Source organism: Neovison vison, chromosome 4 (genome assembly GCF_020171115.1).
Source record: "Neovison vison isolate M4711 chromosome 4, ASM_NN_V1, whole genome shotgun sequence".
NCBI lineage: Eukaryota > Metazoa > Chordata > Mammalia > Carnivora > Mustelidae > Neogale > Neogale vison.
The window spans coordinates 138,433,180-138,451,247 of record NC_058094.1 but is presented as its reverse complement, the minus strand read 5'-3'; the positions used below and the strand labels follow the sequence as shown (position 1 = coordinate 138,451,247).

General features: G+C 43.3%; 1 protein-coding gene across 4 annotated transcripts in view; it reads right to left on the bottom strand.

Moving 5' to 3' along the window:
* The window catches only part of LOC122904684 (contactin-associated protein-like 3), a 156,671-nt gene that overhangs the window by 4,092 nt on the left and 134,511 nt on the right, over positions 1-18,068 (bottom strand). For 3 of the 4 annotated variants that reach the window (XM_044245776.1, XM_044245773.1, XM_044245775.1), the window contains 6 exons: positions 17,823-18,041; positions 15,180-15,419; positions 14,406-14,636; positions 13,056-13,189; positions 12,155-12,242; positions 404-634 (listed from right to left, as the gene is read on the bottom strand). In XM_044245776.1, coding sequence (XP_044101711.1) covers positions 404-634; positions 12,155-12,242; positions 13,056-13,189; positions 14,406-14,636; positions 15,180-15,419; positions 17,823-18,041 — 1,143 coding nt within the window. Of the gene's footprint in view, positions 1-107; positions 180-403; positions 635-12,154; positions 12,243-13,055; positions 13,190-14,405; positions 14,637-15,179; positions 15,420-17,822; positions 18,042-18,068 lie in introns of all 4 variants that reach the window. The other variant, XM_044245777.1, reaches the window with a different exon arrangement.

Sequence of the window (18,068 nt, the reverse complement as noted above, 5' to 3'; positions counted from 1 at the left end):
AGGGGTGTCCTGCCATTGACCTCGCCCCTCAGCTCGGACTCCCGGACACGGGCTTATGCCCGCGGTGACAGCAGCGCCAAGGACCAGGTTGTTCACAGCCCTGTTACCTCCGATGACAGCAGGGCCACTTCTGTCAGTGCTAACTAAGGGCTCTCCCCCGTCTGTCGGTCCAGAACCACCTACAGCAGAGAAAGGGAGAATGACAGAGGCAGAGCGAAGAGGACTTTGGTGACATTCGCAAACGTCCGACAGGAGAGCAGAGCCCTGCGCGGGCGGGAAGGAGCAGTAAATCCAGACCAGAGCTGGGCCAGGCGACCCCACCTAGGGCCTGGGAAGCCCTGGGGTGCAGACGGGGTGGAGGACCGCGGGCGGCAAGCGCGACCGCGGTCGGAGGGGCACGCACCTGCGCCACCTGCGAGAGGGCGGGTGGTCTCCCGCGCCGGGGCTCCAGGCCCCGCGGATTCCCCGCAGCTGGACGTGGCAGCCACGTGTCCGCGGACTGTGACCGTGACGGGGCCGCCGGGGCGCAGCGCAGCCTTGAGCGGAGCAGCGGGGCCGAAGCGCACAGCCGACAGGCAGCCAGTGAAGCCGCGCAAGCTTGCCCGCAGCGTGTCTGGGTCCGCGCCTGGGGGATCTGCAGGCAGACAAGCGGGGCACGCGTTAGGGCACGGAGGGCGCAGGCCTGGCCCGCGTCTGCAGGGCTGCCACCAACCGACCCGCCCTCGGAACCCTCGGCCCTTCCTTGTGTAGGGCAAGACAGGCAGGGCTGTCCCTGCGGCCCCCGCTAGTGCCCGGCGGGCGCCAGCTCTGCCTGCGGGCAGGCCGAAGCGACCCCTGGTGCAGTCCCGCCCAACAAAGGATTCCACTCTCTGCCGTTGCAGAGATCATGTTACAGAGATCAGGGCAGTATTTTGAAACAGGGTCTGTGGCTGGTAATCGAGGTGGCACTGTGAAATATCACCCGCGCGGGGACAACGTGCTCTGGGGCATTCTAACCTCCCCATTTACACTTGACTCTGGCCCCCTTCTCAGCCCCACAGAGGCCCCGCCCTAGCTGCAGCTGCCACTGGGGAACCCCACCTCCCGTGGCCTTTCCCCCATCACAGCGGTGGGCTCTGTCCCCTTCCCGTAAATCTGGGCTGGCTCCCTGTCCTAGCCCCCGACCTGGCTCAGATCTGACCGAGGGTGGTTAGCAGGAGAAGGGCCTCAACGAACCCATGAGAGCAGAGCACCAATCCCTCACCTCGAGGACGATTAGCCCCTACAATGCACTTGCTCAGTGTGCCCCAAATCTGACCCGGCCCAGTTACGTGCAGGCTTCGGACGTTTCATGGATGCGCAGGGAAGCCGCCTCAGTGTGGGGACCTGCGGCATCTGCGTCTGACTCCCTCCTTGCTTCAGTGTGTCCACTGGCCAGCTGACACCTTCTCCTACCAACCATACACAACAACCAAGAATTCACCTGGTGTTTTCCGCAGGCCGGCCACCGTATGGGGTCATTTTATTCCTGCTGGAAGCCAGTTCACATTAGGTTTCAGAAATGTCTGAACGTCTCTCACGTGGGGTGACCTGGATCCAGGCTGATCACGGGAACCCCCTTTTCAACAAGATATTCTCTCTTTATCCTGCCAGTGGCTTTTGGACATGTTGGTAATTGCTCGCATTAAGGGAGGGGCAAATGGGGATCCTTACACTATTTTTAGAATGAATGCTATACCTTCCGCAGAAGAGATGCGTGACTCTACAAGTCTTTTTAGTTAGCACGACAGCAGGTCTTAAAGTTCACCCTGAGGACTCAGCTGTGATCTGTCCCTCTTGATGTTGTGTATAAACTCTTAGGGGTAGTGTTTGCTTCCTTGGAGATTTGAGGGGCGCTCTAAATGCTATGTAAAAGACCTCTAAAAGCAACTAAAATGAGGGGCATGTTTACACTGCTACAGTCCTCATAAAGAATTCTCTGAAACACACAGCTCTCTTGGCTGGTTTGGTCATATGAGGCATCAAGGCGGCTTATGTATGATGAATTCCAGCTAGATTCTCACAGTGAAGTAAGCCAGCTAGAGACAACCCAGTTGAATGATCGTTTTACATTGAAGAGCTCTTCTGGAGCACCTGGGTGGCTCCGTTGGTTAAGGGTCTTTGCCTCAGGTCATGACCTAGGGGTCCTGGGATTGAGCGCCTTCGTGCTCCCTGCTCTGCGGGGAGTCTGCTCTTCCCTCTCCAACTGACCTCCCCCCACCCGCAGCCCTTCTGCGCTCCTCTCTCCCTCAAATAAAAAAAAAAAAAATTAAAAACAGAGTTCTTTAAAGATCACATTTTTTTTTGCATTCAGACAATATATATTCCATAAAGAAAGGCATCCTTGCTTGAATATACTTAAGAGAATGTCAAGAAGAACTAAAACAGAAAACACTGTGACAGTAACATAGGGCTGCCACAAACGCTAAAATACTAAAAACAAAAACAAAACACCATAGACCAATTGGAAGTCCCAGTCACTGATCAAAAAGAGGAACTGGACAACACTTGCTTTCCTGGTCAAAGTCTGACACAAGAGCTACCAGGCTAGGGTCACAGAATCAATCCTGGGCAGACATGTATCTTACTAATTAACTGGACTAACTTTGTGAAATTCATTTTAAAGATAAATTTAAAAATGTCTATAGGCAGTGCTATAATTCAAAAACAGAACGCCGGTAGAACACAGTATTTCAGTCAAGAACTTGTACTTGACATTTATACCTACGGTGGATTGTAGGTATGGGCATGTGTGGGTGGGCTCATGTGCGCCCATACCCTGTTATTCACCCCACAGCTGTAGCCATGACTTTGTATGCATACGGGGTACCAAGAGGCATGCAAGTTTATTGCTCACTGCTGCCTGCTGCCTTCATATTTTCCATCGTGAGGTCATGCCTGTGATTCGTTGTTTGACTGGAATAATTCTCTAGTATTTTCCTCAGATGGGAGGCACAGTCCATATTTAATCTCCATCCTTTCTTGTTACCCAAAATACCTTTTTTTTAACCTTGTCAAATACATTATATATTAGATGCTTGCATTGTGGCTTATTCCTCAGCCATACTAACGATAATCCACATCTTTTTTTTTATCCTGCTGTAACAAATGAGACATTAGATGCTGATGCCACAATCATTATTTTTTCATTGTAGTAACTTCTGTCTGAAAAGTCTGGAGGATTTTTCTTTGTGGGTTATGCAATTCAGAAATGTTCCCAGTTGCATGTCTTTTCTTGTCGGAATTGATGTGTTCTTTCAATCTGCAACTCCAGTTTTCCTTTAGCTCAGAGAATTTTTTTTCATGCATAATTACTGTCTTTACTTCCAGTTCGGTTTCTGGACCTCTAATTATTCCCATTAGGTTTTCTCTTATTTTCCCTTCTAATTTCTCTCTCTTGATCTTTTTTTTTTTTCTCTGCGGTTTGAGATAGCCCATCTCTGTAATATTTCAGATCGCTATCTAATGAGAACCAATGATGATTCTCTCCTTCAGATAACCCTGTGAAATCGTGAAAACCTGTATTTGCTTTAACCCCCAGAGTTGGTGTGTGACTTTTTCAAGTGTCTTTGAGTGCCAAGTCTCATCGCAGTTGTGTTCTGTCTTCTTTAATGGCTCCATTTTGATGTGGGAATTGTAGTTGTTGTCTTCAGTCCTCCTCCCCATCTTCTTAGGGGCAACATCATCTTTTTAGCCGTTGATTTATCGGTCCGCTAGTGAGAACTCCGTGGCTGAGAATCTTAGACGGTATGGGGGTCCTGGCAAGCTAGAGGCTGCATTTTTTCTGCCCCATACCCGGCAGCAGACCTGCAGGCTCATGATCTGGTCCCAAGCAGAATGTAGGAAGAAGTCTCTCTCCCTTACCACGGCAGAAGGAACATGGCCCAACCATCCAGCCCACCCCCTGCTCTACAAGGGTCACTGAGGATAGGTATAACCATGCTTAGCAATGCTGACCTTCCCTCTGGAAGTCAAACCTTTTTTTTTTTTAATTCTAGATAAATGACATAATTAGAAAATGAGTAGAAGACAGACTTTTCCAATCCATCTTTCCAACAATTCAGAGCCAAGGGGCCCTGATTTTCAGAGTGAGAAAGAAGTGATGAATTATTCCTTCCTCCCCAAAACACATGCCCACCAAGCATCAGGCTTTCCCAGCTAACACCAGAGAAGAAATCAGGGGTAATCTGGTGCCCGATGTGCCCAGAGCAAGCAATACCAGTAGGCACTTCCTGGAGCACTAGTCCTTAGAACATAACACAGACTCTTCGTGTAATGACATTTCATACAAAATAAGTCATACATAAGTCATAAATAAGTCAGTATTTATCCTCATTTATCCTCATAAGTCATAAATAAGTCGGTATTTATCCTCATTTATTTAGTACCATGTTTTCACCCATTTATAGCCTGTGTTGCTACTTCATTACATTTTATGGCCAATATTTCACTTTTGTTTGTGGCATACAGTGAAACACTGGCACAAAACGTAATGCTGTATCACTTAGTTGATAGTCACTGGGGTTATTCCCATGCTGGGTTATTAGTGGAGAACACAGCTATGGGGATTTGCGTACACCTTTCATGTCTGGACATATGTTTTCAGTTGTCTTGGGTATATACCTAGGAGTGGTCAGATGGTAACTCCGTGTTCAACTTCCAGATAAACTGCCAAATTGTTTTTCCACAGTGGCCACACATTTTACATTTCTATCACCAATGCACAAGCACTCAAATTTCTCCACCTCCTCCACTTTTTACAGTTTTTTAGTGATATCTTGTGGTTTAGATTTGCATTCCCTTGCCGGCTAATGATCTTGAGTGTCTTTTCATATTGGTCCTTGGTAAATCTTCTTCATGTCTTTGATTTCGGCCTTTAACCAGATCTTTTGCCCATTTTTAAATTGGGTCATTTGTCTTTTTGTTGTTGTGAAGGCTCTGTATATACTCTGCACAAAATTTCTTGTGAAGCTGGAGCAAACAATCCTAAAATTTATATGGAATCAGAAGGGACCCTGAACTGTTAAGGAAATGTTGAAAACGAAAAACAAAACTGGGGGCATAATGTTGCCTGATTTCAAGGTTTACTACAAAGCTGTGATCACCAAGACAGCATGGCACTGGCATAAAAACAGGCACAAAGATCAGTGGAGCAGAGTAGAGAGCCCAGAGATGGACTCTAACCTTTATGGTCAAAAAATCTTCGACAAAGCAGGAAAAAATATACAGTGGAAAAAAGACAGTCTCTTCAATAAATGGTGCTGGGACAATTGGACAGCTGTATGTAGAAAAATGAAACTCGACTGTTTTCTTATACCATACACAAAGATAAACTCGAAATGGATAAAAGTTCTCAGTGACACAGGAATCCATCAGAACCCTAGAGGAGAATATAGGCAGTAACCTCTTCGATATCAGCCACAGCAACTTCTTTCAAAATACGTCTCCAAAGGCAAAGGAAACAAAACCGAAAATGAATTTATGGGACTTCATCAAGATCAAAAGCTTCTGCAGAGCAAAGGAAATAGTCAACAAAACAAAGAGGCAACACACGGAATGGGAGAAGATATATGCAAATGACAGTACAGACAAAAGGTTGATATCCAAGATCTATGAAGAACTCCTCAAACTCAACACACACAAAACAGATAATCATGTCAAAAAATGGGCAGAAGATATGAACAGACACTTCTCCAAAGAAGACATACAAAAGGCTAACAGACATATGAAAAAATGTTCATCATCATTAGCTATCAGGGAGATTGAAATCAAAACCACATGGAGATACCACCTTACACCAGTTAGAATGGCCAAAATTAACAAGACAGTAAACACCGTGTGTTGGAGAGGATGTGGAGAAAGGGGAAACCCTCTTACACTGCTGGTGGGAATGCAAGTTGGTGCAGCCACTTTGGAAAACAGTGTGGAGATTCCTTAAGAAATTAAAAATAGAACTTCCCTATGACCCTGCAATTGCACTACTGAGTATTTACCCCAAAGATATAGATGGAGTGAAAAGAAGGGCCATCTGTACCCCAATGTTTATAGCAGCAATGGCCACAGTCGCCAAACTGTGGAAAGAACCAAGATGCCCTTCAACAGACGAATGGATAAGGAAGATGTGGTCCATATACACTATGGAGTATTATGCCTCCATCAGAAAGGAGGAATACCCAACTTTTGTAGCAACATGGACGGGACTGGAAGAGATTATGCTGAGTGAAATAAGTCAAGCAGAGAGAGTCAATTATCATATGGTTTCACTTATTTGTAGAGCATAAGGAATAACACAGAGGGCTTGGGGAGATGGAGAGAAGGGAGTTGGGGGAAATTAGAGGGGGAGATGAACCAGGAGAGACCGTGGACTCTGAAAAACCAACTGAGGTTTTTGGAGTGGTGGGGGTGGGAGGTTGGGTCAGCCTGGTGGTGGGTATTAGGGAGGGCACATATTGCATGGAGCACTGGGTATGGTGCATAAACAATGAATTCCGGTACACTGAAAAGAAATAAAAAATAAATAAATAAAATGTTATTTGTAAAAAAAAATTTCTTATGAGATGCCCGACTTGTGAATGTTTATCCTCATTTTGTGGATTGCCTTTTTACTTCTTTAGTAGTATCTTTTGAATTACTAAGGTTCTAATTTTGAGGAAGTCTGACTTATCTATTTTCCTCTTTCTGCTTGTGCTTTTAATAAACGATGATCTAACCCAAGGCTTTTGAGAAGCCTTCTCTAAGAAACCAGTGACTAAGCCAAGGTCACAAAAATGCACATAGTTTGGTCTAAGAGTGTTATAAATGCACCTCCTACCTGGAGGAGTATCATTCATTTCGAGTTAATTTTTCTAAATGGTATGAGGTAGGGTCAAGTCACTTTTTTAACCTGTTGGCTCTGTCCCATCTGTTTAAGACACTAGACTTCCTCCACTGGATGGGCATGGCAACCATGTCTAATGTCAACTGACGATAAATAGTTTGACTTCTCAACTCTCAGTCTACTCTGTTGGTCAATATGTTTGTCCTCATGCCAACAGCACACAGTTCTGACACCATGGCTTTGTACCAAGTCTTAAAATCTGGGTGAGAACTCTAGCTTCACTCTTCTTTTCAAGATCGTTTCAGCTAATTGCAGTCCCTTGCATTTCCATATGCATTTGGGATCGACTTGCCACTTGGACTTGGATCGGAATCGGATTGAACCTGTAGATCAATTTGGGGAGCACCACCATCTTAGCAACGTTAACACTTCTGGTCCACGAACATGGATGTCTTTCCATTTGTGTGAATCTTCCAAATTCCTTCCAGCAGTGCTTCATAGTTTCCAGCATATGTGTCTCATACCTCTTCTGTTCAAGTTATTCCAAGGTATTTTATTCTTCCTGATGCTACTTTAAGTGGGATTTACATTTTGGTCTTCATTTCATTTTTGTATTATTCATTGCTAATATAAAAATACAATAAGTTTCTGTATGTTGATCTTATATCCTTGCTCCAACTGTGTACTATCTCCATTGGCTTTTTTCATGGATTCCTTACAAGATCACATTCTCTACAAATAGAGATAGTTTTACTTCTTCCTTTTTATTCTGGATACTTTTTACTCTTTGTTTCTTACCTTGTAGCCCTCAGTCAAACCTGTACTACAATCCTGAAGGAAGGTGATGAGAGTAGACATCCTTATCTTATTCCTGATCTTAGGGAAAGATTTCCATTATTTTCCATTAAGTGTGATGTTAGGCATGGAGTTTTTGTAGCTGTCTTTTTTCATGCAAGGAGGTTTCTTTCTATTCCTACTTTGTTTTTTGGTTTTATTTTTTTATGAAAGCACAGTGGATTTTTTTCAAATGCTTTTTCTGTGTCTATTGAGGCAACCATGTGGTTTTTGTCCTTTATTCTATTAATATGCTGTTTCACGTTGATTGTTTTTATCTGCTGACCCAACCTTAAATTCCTAGGATAAATCTTATCTGGTAGTGTATAACAATTTGTTTATGTCACTGGATTAGATTTGGTAGTATTTTGTTTAGGATCTTTGCATTTGTATTCATATTGCTGAAATTATATAAACTTTTGGTGTCTTCCACCCTATGACTTTCCTCCCAAATGAGATAAATTCTTAGGCAGAGCACAGCAAAGACAAAACATACGTCACAGAAGTCAATGGAGCTTTTAATATCTGAACTGTAGTCTGTCCATGAGGGCATCAGTAAGTAACTCCCACATTATTTATAACCCAATTCTCATATATGGAGTTCCATTTCAACACAAGATCCTTCAGCGGGTTTCTTTTCCCCACTAAGGTTTATCCGCATGACAGTACTGACTTGAACTACCTTCAACATATTATACTCTTTCCCAGGAGGAAAGAGAAAGGCACATCTTTACTCTGCACCCTTCAAAACAGATTTTCGTTTTGGTATTTTGGGGATATTTGCTGTTGCTGTTTTTTAATGCACAAAAGACAAAATCCACAGAATACCATTTACACAAAAGTCTTAAGAGAGATAAAACCTAGTGAAAATGCCAGGACACCTTACTGGGTTGTTGTATTTTAAAGCTCTCATACTTCAGGGTTACAGGCCATATCCGAGTCAAGACTGGACAGAAAATTAGAAGCCTAACAATCTTCACTTAAACTAGGATTTTACTAAAATTATTTTATAGTAACCGGGAGCACTTGACCTGAGTAGTCGTCGTTAATAAGACCACTGAAGAGTGGGAAGAGCAAGAGCAGCCTGTTAATCTAGAAGATGACCCTGAACTGCTCCTCTCAGCACGTATTAGGGTAAATAATAATGATGATAAAGGAGATCCGTCATGAACACACCTCTATTCTTCATGTTCCCTATTGTCCTGACAGCGCTTTGAGGGCAGGTACAATATGTCTTGTTTCTAGGATTTAAAATGTCCAGGGAAGTACAAGTGCACATCAGGGACGCTCAGAGCTTTTTTACTGAATGGACAGGTTTTTGAGTCAAGGGAGCTCACCAAAAATAAGTGGAGGACTGCCTGCCATAGCTCAGGACAACTGTCTTTGGAAAGTGAACGGTCTTCACTAGCCAGTCTGTTGGTCTATTTTACTGCAAGTTTATGAAAGGAAGCTCAGCTTCTATTTCCCAAATCTGAACACAAAATAGTCATCTTCTCATAGTTACTAACTGCTAAGTAGAAGTTATCCTGAAATAAAGTTACGCAAAACAGGAAAAGTTTTATTAGCCTTTGATCAAGATGTGTACCTCTAGGTACAGATGAGATGAATATTTATAGTTTTATTAGACTCAGTTGCTTCAGGCAATAAACTTCATTGCTGAATTTCAACTTTAATTTCTACAGCTTGAGAGTGATGCTTTTTGACTAAACCATTCTTGAATAGAAACATTAACATCTTTGATTCTGTGCTACTGCTCTCTGCATATGAACTTGCAGGAATATAAAAATGTATATGATAAAATGTATTATTCTCCTTTTTTATTAAAATGATTCCCTTTATATAAGGCAGTTTAGTTATTAAATCAGTTTCCATAATCCATGACCTATCTTTTTACAGATAATACATCCAAAGCTAAATTGTCTTTAAAAATGTTTGTCAATTTCACACTTCCTGTTGGCAACTTCCTACCTGGTGCCACAGTCACCTCTGAACCTGCCTCATCTCTCCTGTCAGAGCCAGAGTCACTGAGGGCAGGCACTTGTGTGTGGTGTGTTCCTTTTGTTCCTTGATCCTATCTGTCCTCCTGGCTGGGAAGAGTGGCCACAGACACCTGCTCCAGCAACAAAGGAGGGATGACTCTGCTGGGGGCAGGCCGGGCCATCCCTGCACTCACAGACCACACCTGCATGTAAGTAAGCTGAGCTCTGAGGCTTGCACACCCCTAAGATGATCTACTCCTCACTCTGTTCAAGCCATGAATGGTAACTGTCAGGCCAGAGAGTGGAGCTCAGCAGCACATAAAAAGGGAGCAAATTCTTTTCCACTTGGATATTAAAAATTCTTTTCCACTTGGATTGTATGAAAAATTACACTATTCAGCTGACAGGTCAGGATGGGGTTCCATCCCACTGTCCTGTGAAACTCAAAAAGGCTCTGACTTTTTAGGAACTTCAAAACCTCTTCCCGCTAATTGTATACTGTTATTTCATGGGTCAAAGCCAGAGAAGAACCTTATCTCTTTCCATTGTTTTCCCAGTTCTTGTGGTTTTTCTATACTATGTCACTGTTTTTGTTTGATTTGGTTTGGTTTGGTTTTGGTTTTGGTTTTTAAATTTATTTGACAGAGAAACAGTGGGAGACAGAACACAAGCAGGGGGAGTAGAAAAGGGAGAAACCAGCTTCCCACTGAGCCGAGAGCCCAATGCAGGGCTCGATCCCAGGACCTTGGGATCATGACCTGAGCCGAAGGCCGATGGTTAACGGCTGAGCCACTCAGGCAAACCTCCTCAACCCTTTTTTTTTTTTTTTTTTTTGGCCACTGTTCTAAATAGAATTAAAAAAAAAAAAAAAAAACTTACTGAGTGTTGTATCTAACTGATGAATCACTAAATTCTATACCTGAAATTAATATTACACTGTATGTCAGCCAACTAGAATTTAAATAAAAACTTTTTAAAAAAGAATTTTTAAAAATCTACTCAAATCACAAAAACATGGATGTCCAGAAACGCCTAGAAAACACACCTGAAGTCATACATTAGAGACTGAGCTGTTCCACTCCCTCTCCCATTGGCTGGATGAGCTATAGACTTCTCCCAGTGCTCTAGGGGAACAAATGAGCTCGTCTGCATTTCTGCAGCAGTTGCTGGAGGCCCACTCTGCATGTGCGGAGGGGGCAGGAACAGCGAGCCACAGCAAAGCCTTTCTGCCAACACATCATGGGGCCTGACTCTTTATCCACCTAAAGCACAGTTAGAAAGCAGGACCACTTTGGCCCAAAGTTGGTGTCCATCACATGATGCTAAGACTATGTTTTCACAGCAAAGAACCCCAAGACCCTGCTTCACTGGCTTAACCTGCACCTGTAACTCCCAGGACCAACATGGAGCTTCCCGTCCCCTCTACTATCTAATGATATGCATCTGCATTTACCATTTACAAGGGCATGCCGGGATTTGCCCCATTTCCTCTGAAAAACAAGAACTCATAATTTTATTGCCCATCATCTTTTAGAAAAATGTCACTGTTTTAATAGTTACTGTGCTTCTCACCCTATTTTGAACATGTGCTTGTGGGCTGTCTCTAAATCTCCAGCATCTGTAGGATGTTTTCTGTGTCAGGGATGGAAGAAATAATCAAAGAATCAAGGTACAAATGGTTGAAAAGGTAGTAAAGAGTCCATGAATTATCTCGGACTAAACACAGCCAGATGAGTATCACGTACCAGAGCAGGAATTCTACCCAAGACCACCAGAGGATTTCTCCCAAATAGCTTTAAATATCGACAGCACATACAGTTTACAATATAAACAATCAAAAGAAAAAAATACCTTCCAAACTTTATTTTTATTTCAATTTAATTCTTGGTGACAAGAGGGAAAACAAAAGCATAAATAATTTGATGCTTAAGCAGTCTGATATGCTTTTACTCTGCTACTTTTATGGAGAATAACTCACAGTCCTAAAGGGGACTTCAGATCCTGACCTTCCAAGGGTAGCTGGAAGCACTGAACACATTTGAGAGCAGGGCCCAGCCTACCACCCAACACGTACTCACTTGCTCAAAGAAAATGTAAGTCCCTTCTTCTCGTAAATGTAAATCTCTATTTACTGTTGGGTGATTTCTGCATTTGACCGCTGATTAATATACAATTAGTGAACAAGATGCCTGCTTTGATTTTGCCTTTCCTCAATTGTTATAAAAATACCAAGTTTCTTTCTGCTTGATTGCCAAGTGAGAAAGCACCTGTGGAGACACTTCTCAGGGGTCACTGTGGCTCACCTAGCAGACAGCCCTCACTGGTGATTACAGGCACACTCGGACAAAAGGGCTGCTTCTACCTTGATTGTCACTTGCTGGGAAACCATGAATACGACAAGGAGCTTCTTTCAGCCTTATGAACCCTTCCCGTGTTTGCAGCCTGACACTTCTGATCCATGTCGGGGGTTGGGGGTGGGGGGGACGGTGCTCTTTCTGACACTTACCTAAAATTGTCCCCAACATAAGGGATTTGACAGCATTGAATTCTGTCCCTGATGACAGGACGACTTGTCTCCTTGCACTCTGGTCAACCTATTAAATATTCCGCAAGAAGCAAACATCAAAATGGTGAGTAATTTTGGTGATAAGAGAATGGGAGTCTGAGGGAGACCAAGGAAAACGGTAAAAACGAGCCATACATTCATGCTGTCACAAAGGTGAAACGGTTTCATAGCAATTTTTTTAATACCTCGGATTTCACACCACCCCATTGCCTATTCTTTTCCCTTTATTTGTCTTCATGGTTTAGGGATCCGTAATTGGTATGATCCACAAAGAAATGCAATAAGCTATTTCAAACCTTAAAGCTTTTGCTTATTTCAAACAGAAATCAGTAACACAAGCCACAAAACGTATTACTGGCACAGAGTCAATATATGAAGGTTATTCTTCAAAACCCAGTGACAATGAATAATTGAAACACAGAGGCATTTAAAAAATGTATTCCCACTTTCAGCAAAATCTTGCTTTTCCCCTTGTGTTTACATTTCTGCCACCTTTGCTCTTTTGTAGTCAGATGGAAGTAGGCTCTCGTTCTTGTCGGAACGTCTCCAGTAATCGCTGGGAGAAACTGGGCAATATTCCCCTATGGAAGACAGCTTGGCATTTTTGCGGTCAGATATTAACAGCTTGGCATTTTTGCGGTCAGATTTAGCCTCTTGCTAAACAAACAAATGACACTGCTAAAGAAAACACTTTGACTATGTTTTCTGTCCCCAGGACTTTCTGGGAAGACTGCTGAATGTATATCTCTTTTACTAGGATTTATTCTCAAAGCCTTGCTGGAGGTCATACACTGAATGCCACAAGTCTGGTTACTCTTGCTGCTGTGAACCTACCCCTTACCTCCACAGAGACCACCGCCGCTTCTCTGTGAATCGTCACCTGGTGAAGCTGCCCATCAGCGAAGTTTTTAAAACCAAAGTTAAAAACATCAGGTTCTTGGTGCCTGTCCAGCTTATACCTGATCTGCAAACTTCCTAAACAAGACCAAAAAAATGAAATTTTTAACTAAAATAGAATTTTATAAAAACCGCCAATACAGGTTCTAAAGCACACTTTGTTTTTGTTTATTTCCTATAATTTGACTTTATTGAGCATTTGCTTAAGGACACTGAGTGTCTCTATTCCTGGAAGAGTGATCATTTATGTGCTATTCCAGGGCTGAATTTGGAATCCTATTACACTATTTTAAAAGTCAAGCCCAAATGGTCCTTTCCCAAGTTCTTCCATTTTCCTTAACAAAAGGAAAAAATTCTAAGTTAAGCATATGGGAACTCGGAGCTAGGCTCAAAGTTAATTATTCATGTGGTATTCATAGCATTTAATGGTAAAACCTCAAGTAATATTGAATTAACATTCAGTTTCTATAAGCATCACTTCTTTTAATGTGACTTATTTTAATGCATTTTAATGTATTGCTGGAATTTGCATAATAATTTTTTTTTGCACAACTAGAATTTTTTTCCTAATGTTTCTGCCATAATCAAGAAACAGAAGAAAGACCAATGATTTTCTATGACATCTAAATCTCCTGATGTCCTTTACAGGGATGCCCACTGCCCCATAACCCCGTACTTCCTGGAGCAGATCTTCCAGAAAGTAGGTCTCTGCCCTTCCGCTCTGTGAAGCAAGGTTACAGCTTGGGCTAATGCTCCATCTGCAAAGTCTTGGAAAGACTTGGTGGCCATGAGTTGGGTACCTCTCATCCCACTTTTCTTCGTATGTAGATATTGCCATGAATGGCTTCCCAGCCACCGATGAGTAAAGAACAATCCTGTTCATGTGATGCGTAGGAATAGTGGATTTTAGATAGTTTAATATAATTCTTTACTTTGCTAAGAAGGAGGAGGAAATATTTTCCATGTACAAAGTGAGCTATCTTGTTTCAAAGTGAATTGCAGAACTAATTTATTCACGTACAGAAGGAAAGACTTCCCAGAATAGCAAGAAGCCTAGCGGTACATCAAATGCCTAAAATTATCAAATTTCCATGGGGGAAATGTATCTTAAATGTAATCATGGAAATGTGAACTTTAGTGATAAACACTTGAGGGTTATCATGAACTAGTGTAACAAGCATGGCAAGCCATGAAATTGTGTTTCCTTCTCGTAGTTAAACACCTAACGAGTCCCCCTCATTGTGGTCCTTATTTTCTAATTCAGCCTCCTTGTTCTTATAGTCTTGACACTCACCGTTGTGGGTGAGGATCACGGACAGGTACTCCTCATAGAAGGAGATCACGTAGAGGAGTAAGCTGGGCGTCCCTGTGGTCCGGAAGCTCAGCGTGGCCACTTCTCCAGCCAGCGTCAAACCCTCATGAAGTAAAGCTGCAAAGGAGCTTGAGTTCTTGCTGGCGGTGTAGTTAGAATGTTCCTGAAAGTTGTAGATAACCGACGAGCCAGTTCCAAAATACGCAGAAATCTCTGGAATGACACTCATTTTTGTTATGTTAGCATGAAGTCAAGGCAAGGCTCTTTTCTATGTGTATTTACACACCATCTCTAACCCTTAGTCTCTCAAGACAGAAAACAAGAATGTCACACTTTGCTGTTTTTTTTTAATTTAGAAATATTTCAGATTAAAAAAATAATCAAGTATGGATAAAAAGATACCTTATCCCCGTGTATATTCGCATGATGTTGAACTGAATAACAATATTTTATTATGGCCCACAAAATGCTTCATCTCAGAGTTACACAGCATTAAATGCCCAAGTGTGAACATATATTTAGAGTTATTGTCCATCTCAGCGTCACGTGAATGATGCTGAATCCAACAGAAGTCATCACGAGCTTCTCAAGAACAGAATCATAAATGGACAAATTTGGGAGAGAAACAACTCTCCTTTAGCTGATCAGAGAGAACTGCCTTATCCTTTCATAGAGAAAGGGTCAAATGCCAGAAACATGAGGCAAACAGCCAAATGAAGTGCCTCCTTCTCCCCGTCCTGCCCAGGGTACACTCACCGCTCTCGCAGAATGGCCCGTCATATGCAGAGACGGCACAGTCACAGGTGATGCCCCTGGGTCTCTCCCTACATCTCCCTCCATTGTGACACAGGTGTCCGTAGCTGCTGCAGTGTCCCGGGCAGCCTGGGTCCACGCCCGGCGTCATCGTGGCCCTTTCTTCCAGGTCCAGGGCCAGGCCGTTCAACCGCAGCGACCGAATGCACCCCAGGAAGCCTCTCTGTCTGGTGGCCGTCCCGCCTGCAAAGGAAACAACTACAGCCGTGCCCTGGGGTTCTTGGTGGTGTTTCCACCACACGTCCAACTGCTGGTCGACCAATCGCATCAGAAAAGGGACCCGCTGGAAGCTTTACAAACACATACGATTTTGAAAACCTAGGCTGTGACCACATACTAAGAATCACCAAACGATATCGAATAAACCATAGATGGAAATACTTTTGGAGTTGAGCTTGGTAAATATTTACTCTAAAAAGTACTTCTTCAAGTTAATTGGAAGGGGTGGCGAACCATGAGAGACTATGGACTCTGAAAAACAATCTGAGGGGTTTGAAGTGGAGGAGGGGTGGGAGGTTGGGGTACCAGGTGGTGGGTATTATAGAGGGCACGGCTTGCATGGAGCACTGGGTGTGGTGAAAAAATAATGAATACTGTTTTTCTGAAAATAAATAAATTGGGAAAAAAAAAAGAAATATTTGTACATTTTTAAGTCGATTTGTACATTTTTAATCCTTCATTAAAAAAATCTCTCTTTTATAAAATGTATAAAGTTTTTCTTTCCTTTTTAAGTGTATAAACTGTGCTGGGCACCATAAAGTTAGATAGTTGAAAATCTTTGCAATACAATATATATTACAAATTTGTAACATGCAATGTATATACATTGTATAGAGTTAATATGTAATATACATTATAATTTGTATATGCATTTGTCATACATATTTTGTTACATATTTGTTATGCACTTGTTATATATAATACATATACATATAATAACAAATTATATATGTAATACCATCCTTTCTTAGAAATGCTCCCATTAACAATGCCATGAAAAAGGAATTGAGGAGTGGGCAAAGAAACAAAGTAGGGTTGACATTAATACCCAGGCTCGAGGCACCTGGGTGGCTCAGTGGGTTAAGCCTCTGCTTTCAGCTCAGGTCATGATCCCAGGGCCATGAGATCGAGCCCCACGTCGAGCTCTCTGCTCACAAGGGGCCTGCTTCCCCCCACCCACCTGCCTCTCTGCCTACTTGTGATCTCTCTCTCTCTCTGTCAAATAAATAAATAAAATCTTAAAAAAAAATTTTTTTAAATAATGATACCCAGGCTCAGGCCTGCCTTGCTCCAGCCTGCCAGCTCTGAGGTCAGGAGGGTAACAGTCACTAAACACTGAGTAGCTCTCTCTCTTTCTATAATGCCTCACACAAGCCTAATCTCAAATCTGAGGGTGCGGGGTCACCTGGAGCACTTGCTAAAACAGAGTTGGGGATCATTCCCAGGGATTCTGGCTCGGTGGGCCTGGGGCACATAGATCAGCATTTTCCACAAACTTCCCACACTCTGGAAACCTTGTTTCTGTGAGGATGTCAATTCCGGGTAGGTGTTCATGCCAACTTTTTTCCTAGAAATTCCATTCCTTGATCCTCAGGATTACGAATCAGAAAACAGAATTGTTTAATTTGCATCACAGTTTGATGACTTGACGTGAAGCCTTGGAGTTTTCTGTGTCATGGGTTGTGTGCGCGCACACACACACACACACACACCTCCCTGCATTGCACAGCCTCCAGAAGCTGTAAGTGTCCTTTGTAAAGCAGACTGCAGGCTAATCGGTGATTTATATTAGTTCCTAATTGGACCAGCTCCTTATTTACTTGAAAACACATAAGAAATGACCAAGGAAGAGCTACCTCATTGGTTTGCTTGCTTTCCAAATTAGAATAGAGTTGTCTGAAAAGTAATGTAGCAAAACTTATCTCTCCCTTTGAGAAAAAGAAAATAGTCTTAAAAAGAAATAAGCGAGTAAATGAAACAGAAGACTTCCACTAGCCTTTCATCCCTGAAGCACCGGCAGCGAGAATGGAGCCAGCCCAGTTCCGAACCCGGTGTCTGCAAGGACCGGGCAGCAAAGGAGGGAGACACAGCCATGCGAGTCCTCCTTCGGTCTGTGTTAGAGGGGACACAGGAGAACTCAGGGACAGTCACATGGCAGCTTCTCCGACTGCACTGGGAAGTGAAGCCGGGAGTTCTGGATTAAATTTGTTAACCATTTTATAAATAGCACTGATAAGAAGTCACTAAAGCAAACACAGGTCATCAATACTGTTGAGGTCCAGCCTGGGAATCCACCCACTGGGGACTGGGTTTCTCTTCTATTTCAGTTTCTAGACTACGTCACTCACTCTCTCTGGACCTCCATTATCTCATCTGTGACCTGGGAAATCTATGGAAACCATGATCCTGAACATCACACTATGGAAACTGTATTAGCAAACATCTGTGGAAAGAGAGCCCGACTCTTGCTGGAGCTCTTGGTCGCGGTACCGACAGGAGCTGCGTGCACCTGCTGACATCATGGCTGGACGGCTCGCGACTTCTGTGTCCACCAGCATGGCCCAGCCAGAGGGCAGCCACACTCACCCACGAAGAGCTGGCTGTTGAGCTGCAGGCGGGCATGGCCGTCCGCGGGTGCGGCTTGCGTCTTGCTGGGGAGCTGGTCTACTTGAAGGGTCGCCTCCTTCACGTTCCTCTCGGCCCTCACGTGGTGCCACCGGTTGTCGTTAAAGGGGGTAGGAGACCGCACTGTGACCTCACATTGCCCGTTCCCCACATCGAAGGAAAAGGTCACTTCTGCAGGAGCTGCAAACACAGAGAGGAGAGTATAGC